We start from the raw sequence: 21,679 nt of genomic DNA on the forward strand, positions 1-21,679 counted from the left end.
GAAAAGGTCCTTTGTACTCAATGGACCTTTGGGGCTTGAGGGTTACAGAAAAAGTACACTGAATTAACTGCTAAAGTCTGACATATTAATATATGTTCAGCATTCAATGTGGGAAGCATTCAATTTCATTGGTCCTCGTGCCTACCCAATCAGTAAGAGTGGGAGGCGGGTTCAGGGGTGGGAGGCGTGGGTCGTGTTTGCACCGCTCACGTCACACAGGTGTGATTTTTTATCATACATCGATGACATGTGAAAATAATTAGGGACATTGCAACACAATGAGTAATCTTGCCTTTCTTTGATGGGCAAAAGGTAAAGAGATTACTATCTCTTTACCACCTTTCCTGTTAAAAAGTGCTTGCAGAATGATGACCCTTTCACCAGTACAATGAAGCTGGGAGTGCCTGCCTTGACAAAACACCTTTTGTGCTGCAACGCTCTCAAAAGTGACGTCTCTGGGTCAACTTGGTATAAAGTCTCCTTCTCATGATCTTCTAAGAAAAGCTGTAGACTTTGGGGGTGGTATTTCTGGTCAGAGTCCCAAGGTGGAAGTTCCTCTCCAAACATAGCTGCCAGGTGGTCTAAGAAACAAGAGCTTTCACAGAAGGCTGAAATTAAGTCACTCTGTTGGTGTTCTGGGTAGAGGAAAAGCACCGGCCAGTGCAGGGCGCCCTGCTCATCTAGGACCACCTGCACCCCTGTGGCCTCTTGGGAGCTGAGGCCATCCGGAGTCAGCTCTGCCATGGTCCCTGTGGGGTCTCTGTCTTCTGAGTCATGCTCATGATGCTTGTTGTCAGCTTGGAGGAGCTTGATGCCTCGCTTCTTTATAGCAGTCAGCAGATCCTCTTTCTTACTCTGCTCCTTCTTTTCCTTCACCTTGTCCTTCCTGGCATCTCTCTCTACGGCCCTCTTCTGTTTGTCCGCTGCTGTTCTCATCTCCTGCAGCTTCTTGTCAGCGGGATGGGCCTCAAGTCCAGCGTCACACCACTGGATGGCCTCCGCAAAGTGCCGTAGTTCCATGCAACACTGAGCACCTCTGGCTAATGCTTTGAGATGGTCTGGTTTAATCTTCTTCGCTGAGGTTGCGTCATTCAGCGCAGAGCGCATATTACCGAGGTGAAAGTGTGCTGCAGCCCTGTTCGTGAGAAGGACAGTGTTGATATCTTGGTCACCGCAGTTCTTCAAACCTGCTGTGTAGGAAACTATTGCCTTTTGGTAGTTCTTCTCTTTGAAATAAGCATTCCCTTCATCTTTAAGACTCATTGCCTGATCATGAATCATAGCTTGAGGGGCTGTTTTCATGAACATGGGTACTCTATCAAACTCCTCTTCCCAGTTGCTTTCGCTAAAAGCATTTTTGTATTTATGAGTCTTGAAATTATCCATTAATTTGTCCCAGCAATCATCACTATCATCCTGCAGTGCTGATGGGACCATTTTACATCAATCCCAATACTTCTTTCTCACCTTTCTTTCAGATAACGGTTTCTGGAAGCACTTATAGGCAGTATATCTTGTGTAGTGTAGAACACGGCAATGAATGAATCTCTACATGCAGCCATATGGAAACAGTGTAGATTCATGTTTGTGGCCAGCCTGTGACATCAGTTGTCTATGACGTAATAATGACATGATGTATCTATGAGATACTAATAGATTAAAATGGCCTTGTGGGTGGACATGGGGTCGATGGACGTCGCACATATGGAGATTTTCACAAAAAAATCTCATGTCACAAAAAAAACAACATACATGTAACATGGACATGTAACATGTCCAAATATGGGCACAACCACTGCCTAACAATGGCGATTTGCTCATGTGGCCTCTGTAGGCCTCATATATGGGCATATTGGCCGCATAGTGGCACGAACTCTAAATATGAGAACCTCTAGATTCTCTAAATTTTGGGCAAGTTCCGGGTGCCTGACACACTGCCCAGACAGTCTCATCCTTCTCTCCCTGCAGCTGCTCGTCTGTGGCTGGCTTCTGCTGTGGTCCGTGTCCGCCCATGTGACATCAAGTGCCATTCATAGCATTCTGTGTAGGTGCCACCCAGGGCCATTTCTTGCTTTACTGTGAGCATCAAGGTCTTGGCCCCATAGCAGTACAGATTATGTTGTAGTCACAAACAGCCCACTCTATAATGCAATAACATGACAGTATATAATGCATTCTAAGTTTTCAACATGGCTCAACCATGACCCCTAGTGTCATAAATCGGAAGGAAACTGACACCAGGACTATGATACTGACAAGGATACTGACTGAACCAGGACACTGACAACAGGATAGTGACAACAGGATATCTACTGACCAGGATAATGACACATACTGTAGGCTTGTCTGACCATTTATGGCCGGGTTATGCAGCAATGATGGGACTATACGGAAGGAAATAAGCATTCTTGCTAAATCCGGTGTATTTTATAATGTGTCTTGTTAATTAATTTAATATGCACTGTCCAGATAAACGTATAAGTAAAGAAACAAAAGTAAACTAATTTACACAGCTTTTTTTTAGGCTTCCTTCACTAATCGAGGGAACGTGATATGAAGTCTGTCTCAAGACCCACCCTGATCTGCCTCTCATTTGTGGTTGAATTTGTTCTGAGGGTGGGTAAGCCAATCAGAGACAGAGTACAAGTGACGTCTCACGTTGTGTTATTATTTATTTATTTCGCAGTATAAAGCTGTGTAAATGTTTAAAATGTGTCAATTTGAGACTAAAATTACATAATAATAAATGTATTTTCTGTATTTAAAACGGAAAATACAAGATCTGAAAGTATCTTGAATACAAAATGTATGTAATTGTTTCTGTCACAGCCAAATACAAATGACAAAATACAAAACAAAATACTGAATGTATTTGAAATACATGTACAGTATTTAAAATACTGCCAGTGCTCGGCTGCTCGCTCACACACACACATGCACACGCACATCTACACGCATACACAAACACAAACACACGCTTCACACACACGCTTCACAGACAATTCACAACACAAATTCATTTGCGGTTCAACTTTTGTTTTTAGAAAAACACGACATGTTCAGAAACATCTCATAAAAAAATCTTCCAATTTGAATTCAACAAAAACTAAAAGAAACAATTTTACAGTTTTCCAAAGCTTGGGGGAGTCATTGAATAATACATGTACATGGACTGCATTTACACACTCACATGGAAAAGACCAGCCTCAAAATGAATGCCAGCCAACACGCAAGGAATAGAGGGTCTCGCAAGGAAGTTCATGACACCAGGCTACATATAATCAGATTTAACACATAAACAACAATGACAGACAGGTTGGAGAGTTGGCGAGCACGTCTTAAGGCCTGTCCATACTGTCTCGGACCACCGGACTTTTCTGACGTGCAGCTTTCCGAACTCAAATTTGGAGTAATAGAGCATGCATCGCAGTGAGGTGTCGGAAGCAAGCTGGCCATTAATTTTTACCATAGGGTTTTTTTTTTACCATAGGACAAAGTCGTAGCAATTCAATGTACACTTACCACTAGGCTGGTGGTTGTAAAATGGTTCTATGTGTTCCTGTAGAACCCCCGAATATGTATGCAATCACTCTAGTTTGAGTAAAAACACGTTTTAATCAAGATCGCACGGAGAAGAACTGCATTTCCCATACTGCTAAACATGTACATCCGGTGAAATCGACGTCGGTGATTGGTCTAGCTTCTTCTTCTTTCACATATCTTGCGGTTACCGCGGAAGTAGCTACTGCTCCCTGTCTCCCCGGCAGATTATTGCACTTCAGCAGAACTCCGTGAGCGAGTTTCTTTCTTTTACAAATATGATGCACTGTGTTAAAGATGACGATAAGAGCGTCCACAGAGATGAAAATCACTACATGTCAGGCCATATGCTGGCCTGGATAACTAAACTGAGCGTGATTTAAGGGCTATATTTCAGGAAACAAGTGTCATTCGCAATGCATTCTGGGAGTGTAGTTTCCACAATTTTAAAAATAATGATGTACACAGTCTTGTACCCTGCCCTTTTTCAGCTTTCTCATTAATTGTTGCATTAAAAAAAATGGATATTGTCACGATTCCTCTCCAGCCGAGGTGGCTTTGTCCAAGGCTTAAAAACGTTTAAATAAATACTTTATGAAATGTCTATGGAATAAATGAATGGGGAAAACGCTTCCGACACCAGAGTGAAGACGGGGTGGGGCTTCAACTGCGATGCTCTATGCTTTTCAGAAGTTGAGAGTGACGTCATTTTGTAGTTGAACTGGACCTTTCCGACGATAAGTTCAGTGGTCGGAGACAGTATGGACAGGCCTTTACTGTCGAGCAGTGGTTCCCAAACTGGGGGTCGGGGATCCCCAGATAATTAGCTTAATGTGCAACAGTGTTTTCTCTCTCAACAGTAATGAAACCAACATACACTAGTGTATAAAGGGTATCTGCACATTTCTAAGTTACAATTTAATACCAGTTCAAATATGATTATTTTGGGAGGTTGCTGCCTGAAAAGTTTGGGAACCCTTGCTGTAGATTGTCCACTAATACTCTTTATACTCTTTATATCTTCCCATAGGTCTTGAACACATCAAATGAATGCAGGAAAAAAAAGTGCTGTTAATCTGATTATAAATAAATTATTGGTACATAAATAAGATGGAAATAACATTTTCGAGCAAAGCTGCTTTGGCACATCCATAGCCTGCGCTACAATTATGAGGTCCAGATAACATTGCCGTCATCTTATACTGCACATGTACTGGTCCAACTTTACATGCACTTTTCATGACATCTTTCTTTCTCGTGTTGCACGTTATGTTTTAAGATATCAGTGCTATCAGTTAAAGTGCAGCTAGGAACTGTGTAGAAGCCAGAGAATTCTGGCATCAAATCAGGCATACAAAAACAGATTAATCTACTGTATAGTGTGTACTATACTGTATCTGTTTTATCGGGAAAAGCACTGGGCCATAATCGTTTCTCCTCTCTGTTTTGTAACAATTGAACTCCAATGGTACAGTAGGTTATATAAATCTGACCTACAAAAAATACACATGATCTTTCCTTGTTAAAATATATTTGTGCTGCTGTCGTGAATTATTTTTTTATTCACCTAACATATTCCCATAAGTGCTCTTACTGTATGTTTAAAATATGATATACTATATGATATGGAAATGACCTGGTTTACCCGTTAAATAGTGGCACTGAGCACTTTGTGTACAAGATCACAGATACAAAATAAAGTAGTGCAGCCATCCTACCAGGGACACAACAGAAGGAATAACAGGAAAACACAGGAAATGCCTTTTTCAACATTAAAAATGCTTCATACATGTGGCATAATACAGTGAACACACTGACTGTAGTCGTTGACTAGAAAAAAAAAGAAGAATGCCATCGAACTGGTCTCATTCCTCATCAAACATACATTCCAAATTGCTTGTTTTGCGAGGGGTTCCCGTGGAAATGCTTTCCATCGACATAGAAATGTGTGCAAGTCAAACCCGCGCGCATGCACATGGACATACATGATGATTTATGAGCAAAGTTTTGTTGGGCAGTTGTTTGTATGTGTCTGTGTGTGTGAGTCCATGATGTCTGTGTTTTTAGTTTTTTTTGTTGTTGTTTTTTTTGGGGGGGGGGGATTGTATTGTTGACACAGGCCATCGGTATATAGAGAAAGGACCCTGCCCACAAGCGCACGCACACGCAACCGCCCGCCCAACCACCCACGCATTCAAGAATCAGTCGCTATACGCTCTTATCGCATGCACACAAAGTCAGCAGCCAGTCAGCAGTCTGTCTTCCAGGGTCATCACCTGGCGTGGATGTTGGCGATGATGCCGTCCTGAGGCAGGTCTTTGATGGGCAGGTCACCAACGCCCCCTCCGCCATCCCCTGCCCCGTGGTCCGTGCTCTCGCAGCTGCTCTGAGGGGACTCCGGAGGAGGCTGGTACAGCACGCTGGCCAACAGGAAGAAGAACGTCCCCAGACACTGTCGCAGGCATAGGGGGAATGAAAGGCAAGGCAGGGATTAAACTGAGTAGTAGTAGCAGTATATCGTCGTTGTCGGGTGGAAACCTTGTATGTCCAAAACCGTTTGTTTTGTATTTGCCTCAAATTTATTAAGTATAGTACTATTAAGTAAAGTATAGTACTATTAAGTATAGTACAGCCGATCTACAAGCACACAACGCCTCGCACCGCTTTAAATTACAGTAAAATAACGACAAATGCAACATTTTACAAAATGGTCAGTTTAACAAGGTATTATAATTATATTCTCCACACTTGTATTCTCCCCATCTTGACAAAATGGTATATTCCCAGGTTCCGCAGGTCAGCTGCACAGGTGCAATTCATTATTGTTAATTGTGGCACGTTTACTAACATGACAAGGTTAGCTGCACTTGAACAACCATTCCAGGCTGCCATATTCAGCCCAAGAAACCGTAGAAACGGGGGAAAAAATAGAATGTACTTCTTAAAATAAATGTATCATGCCTGTTGCTAAGGTATGGCAACATGACTGGTGTCTTGCATGTGCGCGAAGGCGCGCGTGCAATACACCTTAGCTTTTTCTGAACTGACGCCACTGCTGTTAGTCTGTTATTACCTTATATATAATGCCGGCTATTAGTGTGTACCGGCTCATGGCAGAGTTGTGGTAGAGGTAACAGGAGCCCTGCTCTCCACACTGGTCCTGCCACAGCAAGCAGGACAGATCAATCACTGAACCAAAGGCTATTGGTCCGGGGATACCACCTGTAGGCCAAACAACATGTATTAGACAGGGTTATTGGACACAGGATTAGGGCTGTCACAATTATTACATAATCGTCTAATTGCAATTATGTCAGTAATTTCTTTGTATATTTAGGTTATGTCTTATGTGTCATATCTACCATGTGCAACTTCAAAGCCTAAAAGCCAAACAGAAATGTAATTGTCAACGACAAAAACACGATGAAATCGTTAATCGCAATTATTTGAGTGACAATTAATGTCATGTAAAATGTCCTAATCGTGACAGCCCTACACGGCATGACATTTACTATTACCATGGTAAAACAAGTTATATACCTCAGACAGACAGACAGACAGACAGACAGACAGACAGACAGACAGACAGACAGACAGACAGACAGACAGACAGACAGACAGACAGAGAGGAAGTAGGGTGCCACAATTTGTCAATGTTTCCACCAACTAATAAACTCCTGCCAATAATAAATGGTATAACAGCAACACTGGATGAGCATGGTCTGCTTTACTTCAGTTTGTGTGTGGTCTGATTTAACTAATTTCATTACCGTTGTCAACCAGTAGGTGTCTACTCTACTCCACACTCCTGCATTGGCCCATTCAAGTAGACAGATTATGAGTTTATCAACTCAGAGCGGATAAAAAGCCTTTGTGAAAAGTAAAACAAATGTCAACCGATTTCTGTCAACCGTCAACCGATGAAGTAAATGAAGCTGAAGATACTAAGCCCAACAAATTATATCAAGCCCTTAAAGGAGTAGTTCACCCCCAAAATGACTTTTTTTCTATTGATTAGTCACGCCATGGAGAGTAGAGTTCAATAATATTTGTCACATTCCTAAGACAAAAAATTGATTAGAGTAAATTTACCCCCATTGATTCCGGATGGGTACCCGTTTCGAAACGGGTCCCAATCCGGAACGAATGGGGGTAAATTTATTGTTATCACATTTTTGTCTTAGGAATGCGACAAAAACTAAAAATATTATTGAACTCTAGTCTCCATGGCGTGACTAATCAATAGAAAAAAAGTCATTTTGGGGGTGAACTACTCCTTTAACGGTCATAAACTGAAATTTTACTGACCTATTTCTATCTCACTGTTACTCACTATCTCACTGTTGAATCCGTTCTCTTACTTTATCCAACATTCCAAATTAAACTCATGTTAACTGATATATTACTGATTGTATGAGTGCCATGTTGACACACAAGCACACACAGGCGATTATATGGGGACATTTCCTAATAATGATGACTCAACCAGGAAATCCGGTACAGTTCAAACACCCTTTCTCGGTACTATTTCTTGACCTCCAACTTCCCAGTGAATGATGCAAGTTTGACAACATTGACCTGTCATCATAGGTCACCACCAGGTCATTTAGTCATTTAGTAACTAGCTGCTAGACTAGAGGATCATCCGTTTGGCTGTTTTGGTAATGGTGACCCTGTCTTGATGAGGTCAGCTGACTTTGGAACAGGAATATCAGCATGTGGCATATAATGACTAGACTCCTAGAACATTCCATATGTGTATGCTTGGTTGATAGTCCAGCACTTCCTCATTTGTGGGCACATAATTAGAACCTTGGATGTCACTCCATCCTCCCCACAACTCTTATTGCCACACTTACTGTAATATTGCCATGACCCTGTGTTACTCATCCATGGTGTAATGTCATGGTGACATTATTTGTAAGCTTTAGTAACAAGTTACTTTGCAGATTTCGATTATTTGTTGTGGAAGACATGAGCTACCGGGGCGTCTTCCTCCTCGGTTTCAGGGGAATTACCAAAAGTTTCTGCAACCAACTCATTCCGCTCTGTGCAGAGCGGCAGACTGAGAAAGGTTTCTGCCGGAGATGTCCTTGATGCTCTGACCATGTTTCTGGTTAATATGCGCCTCTTCTACCTTTCTAATCTTTTGGGTACACTTGGCATAACTTCTCTTTCTTCTGCTTATACTCATTCCTCAGACCATCTCCTTTTAGAATTAAAACTTAAACAGTGTTATCATTGGGCAAGTCATGAAATTGTGTATTCCAAACACCGTGTAACACCAGCTACCGTGGCAACACAGAGACAGACAGACAGACAGATAGATATTTCACATTCTGTGCGCATCTACAGCAGGAAAGGGAAACATTTGGCCTACCCAGTGAGCGCACCACAATCCACTGGATGCCAAGTCCGAAAGACCTCTGACTGTCTGGCACACACCTAAAGAGGGCAAGAGATGTACATGTCGGACACATACTCTACTAACATGCTGTTGTTAATGCTGTGAAACCTTATTGCAACTAGTTGAACATTCTCTCACTCCCACAGTCAATGGACTAAACATGCCAGACCTTTTCTTTAACCCATTTAGGCCTAGAATTATTGAATGCTTTAGCTATTGAAAAATAGCAGATATACTTGTAGATCTACTATTTTTGAAAAAGTCGTGAAAATGTGTGCAAATCTTTGAATATATGTATTTTCAAAGCGAACGTTTGTAACTCAAATTTTTCTTCTGGGTGGTCCCTGGAACTAAATATTTTGAGATGGGGGTCCGTGGCCAAATGAATATAATTTTGGGGGTCCTTCACATGAAAAAGTCTGAGAACCACTGACATAGTAGTCTCTCAAGAACAGACTAACTGAACTCCATTTAAGTGAAAAGGACCTTTTCTTTGACGATGGCTAGCCAGGTTGCTGACATAGAAACATAGGTTTTTCAAAAAAACCTTAGAAGGATTCCAAAGAATCGGGTCAAAATTCTAATTTTCAAGATTTTTCAAAAATAGCACTCGGTGCCGCGCTGTGAGCTTGTATATCTGCTATTTTTCAATAGTTTAAGCATAAAATAATGATACATAATAATGTGTACCCGTTATGTACCCCTACCATATAGTAAAATCACATTTGGCTGTTTGGAGGGTTTCCGTTCCCCACCTACCTGAGTGTGGCAGTGAGTGCTGGGATGCTACAGAGGAAGGTGAAGCTGATGATGATGAAGAGGAAGGAGAGGAAGGTTGGCATATGTTGGCAGGTGCTAGAGCACTTCCCTGCCAGCGCCATGCCCTCCTCACCCCGGGTCACGTTGCCCAGCACACAGCTGCACCCAGAGTACACCTGTAGTAACACACAGATAGAGAGACATGCACTCACTGCTTATAGTAATAAAGGAAATTCCAGTAATAATGTTTTAAATGTAGTACTTCTATATTTAACCTCTTCCTACTTGACATCACTATAAAAAAGAAAAAGAAAAAAATATATAGGAAATATAGGACTTAGTTAATGTTTATTTTTTTAACATAGGGAAGAAGGTGGTCAGAACAAACTTCCATTACCAACTAAACTGGGTAAACTGGGTAAACCTTCCAGGAAAGGAAGGCTGACATATCAGTTGAACCAAAGATAACGTATCGTACATTCAACTGGCGGGCCAACTCTTGCTCCTGGGGAACTTGTTGTAATTATTGTAATATAATACATCATTATTGGATGGTTGTACAATAACAATGGCATATGGATGACTATTTTGAATGTTTTTCATAACCGTTAACCGAAATCTTGTTAACGTTTGATCAACAATTAACCTAAGAATAAAATGTAGGCTATTTGCAATTTTTACAATTGTTCCCCCTGCCTAATCTAGTTGAATACCCCTGGTTTCAGAATTAAGGCATCTGCATTAGGCAGAGAACCAGCATTGGCTGAAGGACTAGAAGTCACACCAATCTGGCAGATTAGCTGCTTCACGGACTCCGGAGTGCATTACCTTTTGTTAGGATGACAGGGACAAACAGATTGGCTGAGGCATGCATCCAGCCCTGAAAGGGTCTAATTAGGAACCTTACTGTTGTGTTTAAATGGTCTGCCTTCATTTATGTTTGAGAATATTACTTTAAGGTTGACGGCCTGCTATAATCTCTGTATGCCTTATTTGGTCCATGACAAAAAAACGATGGTCCCAGTGTCATTCATCTCCAAAAATACCAACAACACTATGGCAAGTATGGCATTCATTGACTTGATCCTTAGTTACTCAGTAACAATTCACTAACTCAAACTACCACTTTTCCTCTTAGAACGTACAAGAAGAAAGTCCGACCATATAACCATATATTATATCAAATGCCTGACATATATCCTTTTGGAGACAAAACCTTCAAGATCTTTGCCCCGGGAAGGGCTTTTGCTGCACCTGTCTGCCCGTTGAGAGCTCAGTGCGGTTGACTGCGCTGCAGCCGGCATGGCAGGGAGAGTAATACATGACACCGTCCGTCCCACACACAGGATTATACAGCTCTCGGAGGCAGCTACAGCCTGCGTTACAGCCCACGGTCAGGGTGATATCCAGGGAGGAGCTGGAGACAGGGACAGGAAGGGAGGAACACGTTGAAAAGGGGAGTCAGTGAAATTGACCGAGAGAGTTTTAAAGAAAGACACAACCGAGGGAGAAAGGAATGAAGAGAAACATGTGCAGCATTAAACAGTCCTCAAAGTGGGATGAAGTGTATCATGCCTGATTTATCCTGTAGGAACTCACTTCTGTGTAATTATGTAATGATTAATGTATGCTATGTTCTATATAATGATGTGGAGATGCTCCTTTTCTTTTCTCTTTTTTTTCTCTTTGTGCTATGTTTGACAATATAAATATAATGACCCAGATATCGTCACTGTCGGCAGAAACCTTGTATCCAAGTTTCACATTAGTAAAATCTTCGCAAAGTAAAGCACTGCTTCATCATACAAGGCCATCGCACCAAAGTAGTGAAAACAGCTGATCTACAAGCACACAACGCCTCGCGGTGCGAGGCGTTGTGTGCTTGTAGATCGACTGTTTTCACTAGTTTAAATCATTTAAAAAATGATAAATACAAAACAAACGGTTTTGGACATACAAGGTTTCCACCCGACAACGACGATATGTTAGTGAAGATTTTGTGCGCCATGTTTAATATTTTGCACTACATCCAAACAGACGAGGCCTTCTGATCCAGAGTCCTGCACACGTCCAATTTTTACAACGTGCAATACGCGCAACGCAATAATTATATTTATATTAGCCTACATAAACGCCAGGTCGGCTGCTACGTAGTTATTTTAAATAGCCTTTTATCTACTAATGCAATTCACGCTGTAGTGAAGAACATCCACTTTGTTTGCATGCTGTGGTTGTGTGTAGTGTGCGTCCTGCTTCTACTGTGAGGTGTCGTTGTTTGGGCGGAAACAGTGCTCTCTGATTTTCGCAATAAAATATTACCCGCCCGCGTTTATTTCCTTACCGCCGTCCCGTCCCCGCAAACTTATAATAGTATATTTTCCGCCCGTTTTCACCCGCCAAACGCGTGTCCACCGGTACCCGGCCTGTTGCAGGAAATAATATTCTCAGGACTCTGTTCTGATCTTGGCCACTGCCCCATAGGGGGCCCTGAGCCCAGGTGGGGAACCCCTGTAATGGAGCAAAAATACCTAGAAGAAAATAGTGTCCATGACATGGGAGCCGCACCTGTTTCGCAGGCGTAGGTTTCTGGGCTGGTCGTACAGGTCCTTGCTCTGGTCAGTGTTGCCAGGATACTGGTCTGGTCGCTGGTTCTGTACCAGGGTGCCGTGGTAGGGTGCCGTGACGCCGGCCATCGGCAAGTTGGGGCAGTGGATGAGGAAGATGAAGATAGCCAGCAGGCTGATCATGGCACACACCATGCAGAAGCGGATGATGCCTCTGCAACGCAGGTTCATTCGCTTCACGATGTAGCCACCCAGGAAGGTTCCACCTCCGCCCGCTGGCACCACCATGTACCCTGTGTTGGGGGAGAAACTCTGGGTGAAGCAGGCTCTTAACCTCTAAAGCCCCTTTTCCACTGACATGGCCCAACACCACACCACTCCACACCGCCCACTTGTGCATGGTTTTCCACTACAAGGACCTGGGTAGAGTGGTGTGAAAGTGGTACTAAACGAGGTACTAAAAAGTATCCAATCCAGAGTAGGTCTGAACGAGGTCAAACAGGGCCAAACACTTCGTAATGACTGATCACTCACTGACTTTTCATTTAGACCACCAGGATATAGTTGTAATACATGATAATAGATTCTATTGTGTTATAATCACTGTTGTAATCTATTATAGTGTATTATAATTATCATAGTAATACATTATAACCAGTAAGACTCCCTAATCGGGAGATAAGCGACCGTAGGTGGCTTATCTCCACAAATAGGGCAAAAATTTGTTTTTCCCAAATCTTCCTGATCCATGTTGATGACATGAGTGTAGACATGCTGTGTAGTGATATTCGTGATTTTAGGGCAAAAACTGTAGGAGCAGTGTCCAAAAATGTGTTTTAAAAATCAGCCTGAAGTTGGCGCTAGAATAGGGCCATGTGAGAAATGAGGGGTGGGGTCTCCGCGTTGCCTTGGCGGACAAATAGGTACCGGCCCCGGCTCTCCCGGACGCTCCTAGCCCGAGTTACGGCATTTTATGTGCGCTGCAGTGGCAGGGGGTCCTCCACTGGGGGCGCCGCCACTTTTGCATCCGTTCTGGAGCACCAGGAGTCGGTGGTCCCCGGGAATTCCCCGAGGGCAGCCCCGTTGGGGTGGTCATTTGGTCATTTTTGCACATTTGGTCATTTTTTACATCTGGGGGTCCCCCCCGGGGGTCCTTGGAGGTTGTAGTTTGGCAGGCAAGGAGTGTGTGTGTAAAATCTGGCATGGATCGGGTCAACGGGTGCGGAGATATAAGCAGGGAAAAAGTGTGACGTGTGACGTGTGAGCACATTTGGTCATTTTTTACATCTGGGGGTCCCCCAGGGACCTGGGGGTCCCTGGGGCTCCGGGGGTCCTTGGAGGTTGTAGTTTGGCAGTCAAGGAGTGTGTGTGCAAAACTTGGCATGGATGGGGGCAACGGTTGTGGAGATAGGGCAAAAGTGTGACGGACTCACTCACTGACAGACAGACAGCCCGTGGAGGTTTTGGTAGTAAATGCGACCTACGGTCGCAATAATTTATAGTGTATTATAATCACAGTTAAAAGGGTCAATTTGTTTCTTACAGATAGGGGTACTTTTGTGTAATGGAAAATTAAGATGTTTTAATGTGGTGCGGTGTGGTGTGGTGTAGTGTCATGTAGAGTGGTGCTAAAGCTGCAGTGGAAAGGGGGCTTGAATCACTGGTTCTCAACCTTTTCAGGCTGTGACCCCCCAAAATACTGGGGACCCCCCCCCCCCCCCCCCCCCCACCCTGACTAGCACATGGAGTTGTAAGAGTTGAGGCATCACATTTCATTACTGTAACTCGGTTCTACTACTGTATTTGAGTAACCCTGCAGTACAGTATTGTGCAATACTATGTTGACTTTTACGGTACATGTCTCTCACCAAACCACGTGGCAGCTTCGGATGCACTGAGATTGAACTGGGCCTCTAGGAACTTGGGACCAAAGGTGGACATGCCAGCGATGAGAGTGGCTTCTGTGGCTCCGGCCAGGCACAGAAAGAGGAAGGTAGGGTTCTTTAACAGTAGAAGAACAGATCTGGAGAGAGAGAGAGAGAGAGAGAGAGAGAGAGAGAGAGAGAGAGAGAGAGAGAGAGAAAAAACAAACAAGTAAGAGTGAAGGTTTTAATTTAATATGACATCTTAAGTGACTCTTTTTTTTACACATTCACAGTTAGATAAACACATCGGATTTTCATGTGTATAAAAAACAGGATGAGCAAATTGAATATGCTAATCCTCAATTTATTTTGTTAATTAAACCAGGATAAAGTAATCCCTGCTATAAGGACCACCCCCTTTGGAGATGTTTCTAATCCAGAACAGATAAACACTTTAGTGTGGCAGTCACTAAGATATGTCCATGTTATGTAATGTGATGTGATTACTGCCTTGCTGCCTACAGGAGCTGTAATCCCCTGTTGCCATGGAGCTGTTTCCCAGTTGCATTTGTAAGTCATCATAGTAAACACACATTTGTAAACAGAGTGTTGAATGTAAAGAGTGAGGGGTTTAGGACAGGGGTCTTCAACGTTTTCAGGCCAAGGACCCCTTAGTTGAGAGAGATGAAGCAGGGACCCCCACAACCTCTTCACAGATTCCATATCGTTTCATTGTTTGACAGCGCAATCATCATTGTATTTTGGTTTCATGTCAATTTGTGTTTTTTCACCACCACTTGAACCGTCAATGCATAACTTGACACTCTGTACTTAGTCTGCTCTTTTTACCCTCTATAACAAACATCTTTGCCAAAAAGTGTTGATCTACAAGCTCACACTTGTAGATCTGCTATTTTTGGCTAAAGTTCTCAGAATATGGACGCTAGAATTCAAGTGGTTAATATAAAAAATGAGAAAACACGTTACAGTCACACAAAGATTTGGAGGACCCCCTGTAGTAACTCTGAGGACCCCCTGTTGAAGACCATTGCTGTAGAATGTAGATTGTACCGTGTACTGTTCTGTCTGCAGGTTGAGCATCCTACCTGGGCATGTCCTTGACTGATTTGCCAAACTGAGGGTCTGAGGCGGTGGTATGGCTGCCATCTTTCAGCTGGTGGGCTTCAGAAACCCTCATGGCCACATACTTCTGAGAGCCTGTAATGGAGGCAAAAAAAAAAAAATGCAGTTTACAGCAAAATCGATTCCAATTCCATTCTAAAACTGCAGAGTACAAAAGGGTGCTTTTTCCTGATGCAGTCTAAAAGTACCCAGTAAAATCCAGTGTTGATTTAACTAAGCGTACAAATGAAATGTAACATTTGTAGAATCAAGGACAGAGCACACAATCGGTTGCACTGGCTGTACTGGAATATCAAGGAATATCCCTAACAAAATACAAATAATTTGAATCAGTATCTGGGAACAGTCATTGGGCTATTCAATTGGTAAGACCCACCTTCAACTGCCTGACTCAACTGACAGACACATTCACACAGCTTATTCTGAGATGTCTGTAATTTAGTTTTGATGCGCTTAGCCCTACACTGTATAGCACACTGTATGTAGGTTCATAGGTTCACGATTTGTAGTGTGCCCCCATCGAGTTATTACACTGGCCCGGGTTGCAGTCCGAAGAAAGAGAAAAGACAGAGTCAAAATAAAAAAACATAGCCATAGCCGGTTGGACAAGACTATGCTAGGACTACAAGAACTCAGTCACACTGTCAGTCAGTCAGTCACAAAACTAAACACATACATACATACACATAACCCACACAACACAAAATAAACTATAGGAATTTGCTACAGTGACAAGGTGGGTCTTAAGCATGTTTTTCAATAGTTATGTTTTTACATGCTTAATCATAATGGCATTGAACTAATGCCATTGCGAGTGAGTTAGATATCATTTTAAGAATGGACAGTTTTGGACACATGCCTATAATTATATTTTTCAACCTTGCTACCTTTATTATAATGAGGAAAAGTTCTGGCCAGTTCAAAATCATTTGGGCTTTTGGAAGCTTACATCCACAAGATCATTGGCTACAGATACTGGTTTTCTCTTGTGTAATTTCCCCATTTATGTTCAAAGAAATATTTTTGGATTTTGTTTTAAGCTTTTAGCTGTAGCTTAGCATATGCCAAGGTTGTTGGAACGGGTCCTATTTTATAACAAACTCATTAGATTACATAACTATAACAAACTCTTTTGCTGAAATCCAAAAAAAATCTGGAAAGTGTTCCTCCAAGACCAAGTTTTAAAAGTTTGCATGCTTGTTCAGTATCGCCAATGTGTTTTTTAAAGATCTCACAAAGATTCAATATAGGCCTTCACCCGCTCTATTGGGCGCGCAAAGGTGTAAAGTATGCACAAGTTCTGCAAATGATTGATGTTTCTTGTCTGAACCCTCTTCCTTCACCGTTTTAGCTTAGATATTATAATGAATGGTGGATGAATTATACTTCATCTACACAGTGTGTGAAGCCTGATTTATACGAAGTTGTAGACGGTGTCCCGCTGCAAAAACATTTATAATACTATTTTAGGTTAATACCTGGTAGTTGTCTTGGGTAGCCCAGGATGGGGAAAGCAATGATCAACGATGCAGCCCCTCCTGCTAGGAAGCCAATCCACCAGGCCCCCACCCACAATGGATTCTCTGGAGTTATCTCTGTCCTGCAGACACAAGAATGCATTAATGGATAAAGCACAGTACAGATGTGCCATTTAAAAACGTCACACGTCCTGCCATTAGCAAGACAGTAGATTTTCAGTGGATTTGCAGAACATTGAACTTGTAGATCTGATATTTTTGCTATTTTTATGACCTTCTCTGACTTCGAAGTTTAGATCTACCTATTAAGGAAGCCTGGGATCGCTTCCAATTTCGGGCTTTTGATCCGGTCTGGACCGGATGACACCCTACGTTATTTTGTAGTCAAAACGGACTACACTTTGGCCGGAATTACCAAACCGGAATCAGTTTTAACCCAGTTAGCGCATGCGCAAGTAGTTAGCGCATGTGCAAGTTGTTTTGTTTTGGGTTAAAACTGATTCCGGTTTGGTAGTTCCGGCCAAAGTGTAGTCCGTTTTGACTACAAAATGACGTAGGATGTCATCCGGGCTAGACCGGATCAAACGACCTGTTTAGTAAACGAATACCAGGCTTTCCCCCAGAAAGCCTGGTGATGCGAGGTTACTATGAAGGTGGATTCTGCTTTTCAATGGGAACGGAGTATTTTCTTGTCATTTGCGAGTTTCTTCAAAAATACACTCCATTCTCCATAAAAACATAGAAAGGCAAAAAAGGGAAAGAAACCTGTGGGAAAAAAATGCATTTGCAGGATATGTTCAAGAAAAAAGCAGTAGGCCTGAATACTGAATACTAACGGCACATCTGTCCATCAAGAATGAAGAGGGTTTATATCGTCACTATCGGGCAGAAACCTCGTATCTCCAAGTTTAAAATGTGTATTTTTTTTCGCAAAGTAAAGCCCTGCTTCATCATACAAGGCTGTCGCACAAAAGTAGTGAAAACAGCAGATCTACAAGCACACAACGCCTCACGGTGTGAGGCGTTGTGTGCTTGTAGATCGGCTGTTTTCACTAGTTTAGTTGATTTTTTAAATGATAAATACAAAACAAACAGTTTTGGACATACAAGGTTTCCACCCGACAACGACGATATATATCACTCACTCATAAACATACAATCAGTGAAAGGTTAGCGGGTCTAAGGCAACATCAACACAGTATTCCATTCCATTGCAAGAGAGACTTACTTCTGGCCAATCTCTGTGTAGATGGTGAGGAAGTATCCCCCCAGCAGGTAACCTGCGGCTGGACCCACAATGGCTGCTGTGTAGAAGATCCCTAGAGAGAGAGAAAGCACAGCATCACAGAGCTGGGCCTGACTGACTGTCTACTGTAACTTCCTGTTTCCTACTGCCTATACTTCCTGTCCTGGGGGGTTAAAAGGATTCCATTGTTCACCGAGACGCGTTCCCAGGGATTACCTTCTTCTCCCCTCCGATCAATAAAGTAAAGGACGGAGGAGCCGAGTGAGCAAGCTTGCGAAAGAGTTGTGTGTGTGTGTGTGTGTGGGGGGGGGGGGGGGGGGGGGGGGGGGGGAGGTTATGGGTGTGTGTGGGGTGGTCTGGGTCAGCTCATTCATTGGGCTGTACTCTTGGGAGTTGGCAATCCTCTTTGATTACTGATATGGCTTTCTGAAAGGGGGACAAAGTAGGACAGGCTTAACTCAAGGCCAGGGACGTGCAGAGAGTGTTAGAGAGGCAGGGGCTGAGATTTCTAAAAGGGCCTTGTGGTGAAAATATTGAAAATAGCCGACCTCCAAGCTCACAGCGCGTCGCAGCAGCGCGTCGCAGCAGCACATCGCAGCAGCACGTCGCAGCAGCACGTCGCAGCAGCGCGCCGCGTTGTGAGCTTGGAGGTCGGCTATTTTCGCTACTTCATAACACACTAAACTAAGCATAAAAAAGGCAATACTGGAGATGTGGTGAAGATTTCTGGACAGCGAGGGCAATTATTTCAACATAAGATGCTGCATTCAAGTTCAGGAGAGTTTGAAGAAGGCAATTCTCTTGAACGCTGCCTTCAGGTATGGCATGGAAAGAGGGCGTTTGCAATTCTTTCACCATAGTAGAAACTGCATTCATGGTCTAGAGAGGGCACTTTTTACAGACGAATAAAAGGGCAGTGGCTCAAGCCCCCTTCGATGTCTATGTGTGCACGCGTCTGCTCAAGGCCATGGAGTACAAGACATATTGATGTTCAGAGGGAGAGCGCTGGACAGAAGAGGAAAATGATAGCATCAAAGTGACCAGGCAGGATTGTGGAGGAAGCTTGACCTCATTGGTGTTGGCAGCTTAAAAGTTTGATCGTCAAGACATTTATGAACATGTTTTATGGTTTTAATTTCTTTCCCCCCTTTTAATTAAAAGCACTATGGCTCATCGAAACAAAAGTATTTTATTATATATTGCTTTATTTAACTGAAATGTGTGTGTGAACCTTTGTGTATGTGTATTTAACTGAACGTCTTATTCATTAGTATCGTACCAAAGTAAAAACAACGTAATAATAATAATTAACACAAGGGTTCTCCTTATGGCCTAACATATGGGAACTTTTATACAAAGGAACTCCATTGTGAACTTACTTGTTTAGGTGAGCACACATGCACACTCACAACATAAATTACCATGGGCACAGTATTAAAGGGAAAGGTTTACAGTTCAACCAGTGTGTGTGTGTGTGTGTGTGTGTGTGTGTGTGTGTGTGTGTGTGTGTGTGTGTGTGTGTGTGTGTGTGGGTGTGTGTCTGTGTGTGTGTGTGTTTACAGTAAACCCTGTGAGTGCCGTGTCCATTTAAGTGGTTGCTTTCAGTGAGTTATTACTCACTGAACTAACAATAAACCTAAATTTAACACATCACATTGTTCAATGAAGCAATGTGTCCTGTGGAAAAAAAATATATATTGAAATGACGCCCCTGCGTGGTTGATGTGTCATCTCACTGAATAATGTGGTATTCATCATTCATAATTCACCCATGAACACACATGCATCCACATGGTGGTGAGACAGTACAAACCTTAGTGCACAAGTAGATGGATGTATTTACTGTAAGTCTGCATTGTGAGTAAGAAATCCAAATACATGAATGATTAAGGATTGTAAGGATCAGTTTTTATGCTGCATGATAAGTTAAAGACACAGGCTTCTTTTTTTTTGTACTGCCACCCTGTAATAAGAATACACACCAGGATATTAACACCATGATACTGTTCCTGGAGTCAGAAGTGAACACGCACGCATGCACACAGGGCCGCCGATTGGGGGGGGGGGGGGGGGGGGGGGGGGGGGGTACTGTTGTCCCCCCTCCCGGAAAGAAGGGGCCCTGCGGTGGGGGGCCCCCTGTTGAACTTTCTCCCAAGGTAAGATTAAGACATCATGCTTTATATAAACCCTATTATATTAAGCCTAAACGGTTCTGCCGTCGTGTAGAACTGTTTTTAAACAGTTTTTTTTACTTTAAAAATGAATAATTTCCCGTAAAAAAACTGCATTTTTTTGAAAAAAGTCCACGTGGAGGGGGGCCCAGGTCTTTGATCTTGACCCCCCTCCCAAAAATCTGTACGACGGGCCTGCATGCACGCACACACACACGCACACACAGAGTGTTACTTCAACTCGGACTCTTTACAGTGTAGTATTACATAGTATTACTTGAAGGTTAACACGGATGTGAGTCATTAGCTAATGTGCAGATCAGATGAGCAGTTTCAGAAGACAAATGGTGACGAGCTCCAGAGTGTGTGACTCACCTATATAAACCGGTGCATAGTTGTTCTTGACATTCTCATCCAGGTATGTGACCCCTAACGTGTACAGAGGGGTAGCGCCAAAGCCGTGCAGAAACTGTCCGAGCATGAACACGAAGCGATAGCTGGACTGTCCCCCGCCCTCCTTATCGAGGCACGGGCTGGTGCGGTTGGACGAGCACATTCCTGTGTGCTCGGGCGACCTGACCTGGTAGGGGGGAGTGGTGAAGTGGGGCAGGGCGAACACCAGGGACCCCAGTGCCATGACCAGCACCCCCCAGCCCAGCCAGCGGGGCTTGTGTCCCGTACCGCCGAAGTAGCTGACGAACGCCAGGCACACGCAGGCGGCGATGTCGTAGGAGCTGGCGATGAGGCCGGCCTGGTAGCTGCGCAGGTCGAAGCGCCGCTCGATGGAGGTGACCACCGTGTTGATGAAGCCATTGATGATCATGCCCTGCAGGAAGGAGGCCACGCACAGGAAGAACAGGACCCAGCGTGGGGTGTTGAACGCCTGGATGGCCTTGGGCGTCAGGGCCCCCCAGCCGCACAGCTCCTCGGCAGAGTTAGCCGAGAGCAGATTCAACCCCATGGGAGCCCCGGCGCCATAGGGGATCGGGTTAGTCTTTGCCCCATACAGCTGCTCTGGGACCGTAGAGGCCCCGGTGAAAATGATGGGTTGCACGGGGCCATTGGCTGTTGGACTTACCGGGCTCCTGGGGCCCGAGCCTGCGGGACTGGCCGACTGCGAGTCCACAGGGCTGGGGTTGTCCAAGGGAGGACCCTGGCTGAGGGGGCAGTCCTGGAGGTCCAGGAGCTCCTGCATGGAGCTGAAGGAGGCATCGGCATTCAGCAGGACCGGCATGGCCCCACTGAGGGACACGTGGAGGGGGGAGGGAGTGTCCTGTGACACAGAGACAGTGCAGAGGTGGGAAGAGCCCGGCTGTTTTTCAGGAGTTGAGCCAGAACAGGCCTATAGTCAGTTGGGGCTAAATTTGGAACTCAGTGTAGCCTTTTGGACGTTCTTGGGCTTAAATCGACCTAATCCCGGATCATGTTGCGCGTCCCATGTGTGGAATCTGACACTGTGGTGCAGGTGGTCCTCGCTGCCTCTCTACACACGAGGTGGGAACGGTC

At 43.8% G+C, this 21,679-nt stretch overlaps 2 protein-coding genes across 2 annotated transcripts; both read right to left on the bottom strand.

Annotated features, from left to right (window-relative positions):
- Positions 1-324: 324 nt before the first annotated feature.
- On the bottom strand, positions 325-1,386 carry LOC308290864 (tetratricopeptide repeat protein 4-like; the record flags this gene model as incomplete). Its single annotated transcript, XM_080732776.1, has 1 exon — positions 325-1,386. One exon carries the CDS (start codon positions 1,384-1,386, stop codon positions 325-327), a length of 1,062 nt encoding a protein of 353 aa, XP_080588902.1.
- Positions 1,387-5,812: 4,426 nt separating this feature from the next.
- Positions 5,813-21,407, bottom strand: slco4a1 (solute carrier organic anion transporter family, member 4A1; the record flags this gene model as incomplete). Its single annotated transcript, XM_080733155.1, has 11 exons — positions 5,813-5,992; positions 6,614-6,762; positions 8,921-8,985; positions 9,707-9,882; positions 10,961-11,123; positions 12,272-12,563; positions 14,139-14,293; positions 15,242-15,353; positions 16,757-16,878; positions 17,985-18,075; positions 20,549-21,407. 11 exons carry the CDS (start codon positions 21,405-21,407, stop codon positions 5,813-5,815), a joined length of 2,364 nt encoding a protein of 787 aa, XP_080589281.1.
- Positions 21,408-21,679: the final 272 nt, after the last annotated feature.

The sequence above is a fragment of the Nannobrachium achirus genome, assembly GCF_963921795.1.
Source record: "Nannobrachium achirus genome assembly, chromosome: 9".
Classification (NCBI taxonomy): Eukaryota; Metazoa; Chordata; class Actinopteri; order Myctophiformes; family Myctophidae; genus Nannobrachium; species Nannobrachium achirus.